This window comes from Notamacropus eugenii, chromosome 2 (assembly GCF_028372415.1).
Source record: "Notamacropus eugenii isolate mMacEug1 chromosome 2, mMacEug1.pri_v2, whole genome shotgun sequence".
NCBI lineage: Eukaryota > Metazoa > Chordata > Mammalia > Diprotodontia > Macropodidae > Notamacropus > Notamacropus eugenii.
The window spans coordinates 285045685-285052074 of record NC_092873.1 but is presented as its reverse complement, the minus strand read 5'-3'; the positions used below and the strand labels follow the sequence as shown (position 1 = coordinate 285052074).

Here is a 6390-nt window from a genome sequence, read left to right as displayed (position 1 = left end):
GGGATCAAGGAGAGGGATCATCCCTGAAGACAGCCACCATGTTATATTTTAAGTGTATATCTCTCCCAATTCCTAGCACATGGCAAGACCCATAATGCCTGTTTACTCAAGGTCTCATAGCTATTAAGTGACAGAACCAGAGCCCATACCCATAGGATTATAGAACTGATAACAAATAGGTGACAGAGTAGATAAAGCTAGACTGGGAGTCAGCAAGACCTAAGGTCAAATCTTGACTCAGATTCTTACTGTATGATCCTAGCTAAGTCACTTGGTCCCTCTCAGCCTAGGTTTCCTTATTTCTAAAATAGGGAGAATAGCACATACCTTCCAAGGTTTCCATGAGGATAAAATGAAAAATTTGTAATAAGTGCTTTGTAAATCTTTAACTGTTATACAAGTGGTAGCTATTTTAAAGAGACGTGAGGCTCCCAACTCTCTAATTTTACAGATAAGAGAACTGACCCAGGGAACTTAAAGTGATTTGCCTGACAATCACATGTAGTATGTTTTACAGGCAAAATTTGATCCCACATCTCCTGACAAGTGTAGAGACTTTCCTACTGTACTACTGTCTCTTTGGAGGTATCTATCATTATAACTCACTGACTTTGCATGCCACCATACAAACACCAAGAAATAAATAACTGTTCTTGTTTCCTTTGTATCAAACCAGAATTGCATAGGCACAAGACTTGCTGTGAAACACATTTTGGAAATGTTCAAATGTTCGAAGACCGACCTGCTTTCACAGACCCATTTTCAGAGTTCCTTACATGATAGAAGACTTCAATTCAACATTTACTAGGTGCCTACTATGTTCAAAACAAATTAGGTAGTCTGAGGATATCAAAATATAAAATTGTCTGGGACACTTTTTTTCAAAGATCTCCTCAAGACATATCCACAAACAACTATGGTGTAACTAAGAATGTGATCAATGGAGAGTAATTCAGGCGAAGTGCTTTAAAACATCCCAGATCACTTTCACCTGGGAGGGGGAGTCCCAGGAGGCTTCCTGGAGCTTATCTTTCATTTGGGCTTTCCAGGAAGTTAATCATTTTAGATGAAATTGGGGGGAGGTGATATCTGCAAGCAAAGGCACTGAAATGATAGGATGAGGATTGATGGAAAAATAATAGTAAGAACAAAGAGATTATGAGTAGAAGTAGTATGAGACAAACTTGGGAGTGGCAGCTTGGAACTAGACTGAGGAACGTTTCCAAAGCCAGGATTAGAAATTTATACTTTGCTCAATAGGTGATGGGACTAGCTACTTCTGAATAAGTTATGGGGCCCCATGCTAGCGACCTTTCTTTATATCTTCAAACCAAAACTTTTTTCTGCTCATTTTATAACCTTAAGCAAATAATTTTCCTTCTCTGGGCCTGCTTTCTCATTTGTAAAAGTAATGCTGTAACCAATGACCAGAGTCAGCAAAGGGATAATGTACTGAGACTTGGTATCAGTTAGACTTGAGTTTAAATCCAAACCTCAGTCACATATTACCTGTATGATCCTAGACAAGACAGGTCTTTAACATTTAACAGTCTGTGCCCTTGTCTGAAAAAAAAAAGGGAGATAATATCTACTGAACATGGTTGTTGTGAGGATCAAATAAGATAACATGTCAAATGCTTGACAAACCTTAAAGTATTACATAATCGACTATTATTAAAACAATGCTATTATTAGAATTTCCAATATACTTTCCAGTTCCACAGTTCTACAATTCCTTAATTGCAAAGATCACCAATTTAGCTCAGCAGCTTTTCTAAGCAGTTTTTTAGCATGACACTTACAACTATTTCCTTTTCTCCTAGTCTGTAAAATGGGACCATCTACACTACTAGCAATATTAATGAGGATAAAATGAGATAAAGTGCAAGGGCTTGGAAAAATGTAAAGAAAATATGGATCAGTATTATGCTGGTGACAGTAACTGTACTGTTTTTATAAAATATGAAAACAATCTGGAAGTATACGAAAATGTTATTCTGTGAAGTGCTAAAGTATGGACATCACAAGTAACAAGCAGATCATATAACAAAAAAGGTTATTATAGCAAAGTCCTTTCTCTACAGCAGATAGCTGACTAAAACCCTATCCCCACCCCTCCCACACCGGGTACACATATAAAACACATTTCCCATCAACTTTGATTTAAACTAAGTCTAACTTTCAATTTATGTACCACTTACAAATAATAACCTATCAAAATTATCTGTATACAAGAGTGGTAACAAAAGTATAATTTTTATTGACATTCTGTAAACATGTAAACATGGTGGTCTATGAATAAAAGTTCCCCCTCAGAGAAAGAATTCTGACATCAAACACTAATCACAACAACATATTTACAATACTTTAATCTGCAACAAAAAATGATGAGGAATCTCCAAAACATCTTAAGTATTGAAATAAATAAAAGCATTTGACTACTTTGGAATGTAATTTGTTCATGTCTAACAATTTTCTGTTAGGATGTTAAAAAGACAAAAAAATCCACTTGGTTTTAAATTTCCCTGAGGCTACATATTCTTAAGGAGTTTCTGACTTTTCTCCAGAGCTGATTAAAAAACAAAACAAAAAAGGCAAGTCACAGACAATGAACACTGTTTCTTATCTCGATTAGAAAAATGAAAAATGTCAAAATTTTTACTAGAGAAAATAAAAACAAAATACCAATAAAAATGAGGAACACTTTTCATCATATGGAAATTTATCATGTTCACAACACTTCACTTTTGGCTCAGATAAAGGGAAACAAAGATTCAAATTCTTAAGTTCAGGTCTGAAAGGTGAGGCCACATGATCTGTCTAAATCAGGGAATTTAGAGAACGAATAGTCTACCTAATGAAGTATTCTTCTAAAAATTTGTTTTTCTGTTAATTGGCTGAAACAATATTATCACAGGTAAGAAAAAAAAAACCCATAGGTCAGAAATTGAGGCTATTCATTCCAACCCCTCTTATCGATAAAAATTAAAAATAATTTATAGTCTTAACTCCTTTCAAAAAAAAAAAAAGGCCATTGGAAACTTGTACATTTTCTTAGAAAGATAGTAATAGACTAAGGGGAAAACATTTAGTTCAAACATTTATTACCCTTCAACTGTTGTACCATACAATGCGCCATGGAAGTTTCTTAGGTTAGGCTGTGAAACTGGGAAGTAACACTTTACTTAAGGAAATAATGTGCCCAATTCACTTTAGCACTCCACGAAGGTGACAAATCTACAGTAGGAATTATCCCAGAGAACACGGCTATCTTAAAATTGAGCGCAATCTTGCTGTTCACTTTATACCTGTCCTTATTGCTACAAGGTTCGTTACAATCCAAGAAGGCTATTTAGATATGACGATGTCTTAGGCAGAACACAAGAAAAAAGGCCACTGAGAGGGGGAGTTCTCGGATTGAGAAAATATGGCACTGGAGAGATACGAAAAAAATTAAACTGGAAATTCAGAAAGCCTAATTGGAAGACCTTCCCAGCTCTCTCTGCACATCAGCCTAAAAGAGGGGAGGACCAAATGGAATCGCCCTTGGCGGGGCTTGTCCCTTTCCCTCCTCCCTAACCTCCCGCTCCCCCCAGCAGACGAGGGACAAAAAAGTGCTCTGTGCTACATGCGTCTGAGGTTAAAAAAAAAACAACGAAAAAAAACCTTTAGTAAGCACTTTAAAAAAAATAGCATTAAAAACACAATAAAGTTAAGTCTCCTCTAGAGAAGACTTAGAGGCCACAGCAATCTCCATCCCTTTTCCCAAGAGCCAAACGCGGTAAAAGGCAGTCGGAAATCTCAGTTTTGTCTTAGTACCTTCCCCTTTCCCTCTCAAGTTTCCCAATCCCTCTCCCACCCTGCCTGGGGGAAGCTGGGAAGGAGGAGGGGGGGAGACTGATGTCCAGGATCAATCCCCCATGCGAAAGTCCTTGGTCTTCTCCTCCTGATCCCCCACTTTGTAGCGGAGCAAGACCCGCAGGTGGCGGGGGTTGTCCCGGGAGGGCGAGAGCGTGATCTCCCCGGAAATGTCCGTGTCCTGCTCCACCTGCAGGGGCTCGTCCAGGTAGAGGAGCGCCTGCTTCCAATGCGTCTCCGGGTGGAAAGGCGACGTGGACAGCACCAGGGGCTTCTCGCCGTCCCCCCCGGGGAAGGTGACCTGGAACCAGAGCGCGAAGCCGTGCATGGGGGCCGAGCCATAGCAGCGGCAGCTGAAGCGCCCGCCCACGCCGGCCTGCAGCTCCTGCTGCAAGCCTTCGCGGTCCAGCTGCAGCTGGGCAAAGCGCTGCGGCCGGGCCAGCACCTCCTCGCCCGTCAGGCCCTGCACCACGATCTCCGAGTGTCCCATGAGGCAGCGCGTGGCGAAGCCCTCCAGGCAGCTCATGTCCACGCCGTAGCGCTGCTTCACCTCTCCCCAGAAGCCCAGGCGCCACTCCAGGGTCCGGTCGTTGATGGGGGCCAGGAAGAGCTCGGCCGAGGCCGGCAGCAGGAGGCCGCCTTCCTTGAGCCACTTGGCGCGCGCGTGCAGCACGGACGCCAGCATGGACTCGTGCAGCAGCCCGTAGCCCATCCACTCGCTGACGATGGCGTCCACGCGCTCGGGCAGCTCCACCGTCTCCACGGGGCCCGGCAGCACGTGCACGCGGTCCTCTAGCCCGTTGAGCCGCACCACCTCGCGGGCCTGCTGCCAGATGTCGCTGGCCTCCACGGCGTAGACGCGCCGCGCCCCGGCCTGGGCGCAGAACACGCTCAGGATGCCCGTGCCCGCGCCCACGTCCAGCACCGTCTTGCCCCGCAGCGACGCCCAGTTGCGCAGGATGCCCAGGCGGTAGGCGTCCGTGCGGACGCGGTCGGCAATCATCTCCTCGTGCACGGACACGTCCGAGTAGCACTCGTAGTACAGGCGGTCTCGCGCGCCCTGCTCCGTCTCCCGGGCCTCCTCCGGCCCGCCCGGCTCGCGCTCCCCGCCATCTTCTTCTTCGCCACCGTCCGCGTCCGCAGAGTCCGTCTTTCTCTTCTTAGGCAGCGACATATTCCCTCAGCCGTAGCCCCTCCGTGGGGCCGCGGGGCGAACGTCGCCCGCCCGCGCCTCGGCCTCCTTTCTCGTCGCCGGCGCCCCCGCTGACTTCTGGGACTTGTAGTTTGGAGGCACTTCCTTCCTGGCCGCTGTGGGCGTTCCCGCTGCACGTCCTACACTCTCCTCCCGCAAAAAAAAAAAGTCTGTTCTTTGAGCTCTTGGCTGTCTTTCCAACCCTGGGGTGGGAGCGGGCCCCCCGCCCTGTGCCCTTTTGTGAGCGTTGGCCAGTCCTCTCTACTTACACCCACTGTGTCCTCACGCTCCCAGTCTGAAAACTCTGCTTCCTCGCGTGAGGGGAACTTTCTCGTTCTGGTAAGGCTGCGGAGACTTAAAGCACACGCGTTTCATTCAGGGAGAAAGCGACGTTCTCCATTCTGTAACACTTACATTTATAAAGTATTTGTAAAGCGCTCTGCAACCTTGAAGGCGCCATAAAAAATATTAAATAATAATTAAGTTATATTAATACAAAATTATTAATAAATAATAATTATTTTTCTTTTAATGTTTGATAACAGTAACAGTGACAGTCCCTCCGTAGCGCTTCCGTTCTCCCTTACTGTTACTGTTTTTCGTGAGGTCCGTGGAATGGGACCTCTGGTGATCTGTTGGTGTTCTTATCTATGTTCTGTGAGAGAGCTTCTGGGTGATTTATAATCTATCGGATTGGGCTGGCGATCAATCCCCCCAGAGACGCTTAGAGGTGTCTCCGGTAGCCGAAAACAAAAGACCGGGGCTTGGTTTTGAGAAAGGGGGTGGCCCGGCCCAGGCTGACTGGACCGAGATCAGGCCTGAGGGAGCAGCGGCCCCCAAAGTTCTCCGCTCCTCCTGCTGTGAGCTTGATTCCATCTGGAGCCTGCTGCCTCTAGCTCCCTGGATAAAAGAATCCGTCTGAAGTTGAGCTCTGGTGGGGTTACTAGGGTTGGAGTCCAATGCTTTTGAGGGCAGAATTCACCCGGGTTAGATTCTCTTGAGCCTTGAAGCAGCTGGGGTGCCTTAGCACTGTCCTTCAGTGGTCCAGAAGGCTGTCTGAGTGGTCCAGAAGGGCTGGCTGGTCTGTGGATGAGGAAGTAAGAAAGAGAAAAATCCTCAATAAGTAGTTACCAATAGAAAAATAGTTCTTTCTCTCATCAGATAACATAGGCTCAATAAATGTCTATTTACTTGAATTACAGGAGTCCAAGCCCTGGGTTTGGAAGTGCACCATCTGAGTTCATACCCTCTAACCTAATGTGACAATTGGAGGAGTCACTTCTGTTCGCCTTTGTTTTCTTATGTTTAAAACCAGGGGTTGATGGGCTTCCAGCTCTAGG

At 45.4% G+C, this 6390-nt stretch overlaps 1 protein-coding gene across 1 annotated transcript; it reads right to left on the bottom strand.

The window, feature by feature from the left end:
* Positions 1–2237: 2237 nt before the first annotated feature.
* PRMT6 (protein arginine methyltransferase 6) lies at positions 2238–5576 on the bottom strand. Its single transcript, XM_072644166.1, has one exon. It carries the CDS (start codon positions 5030–5032, stop codon positions 3911–3913), a length of 1122 nt encoding a protein of 373 aa, XP_072500267.1. The 5' UTR covers positions 5033–5576; the 3' UTR covers positions 2238–3910.
* Between the last annotated feature and the right edge of the window lie 814 nt (positions 5577–6390).

What these genes read in the sequence shown, in the direction of transcription:
- PRMT6 (XM_072644166.1), bottom strand. Translation starts at nt 5,032, where the DNA reads ATGTCGCTGCCTAAGAAGAGAAAGACGGACTCTGCGGACGCGGACGGT.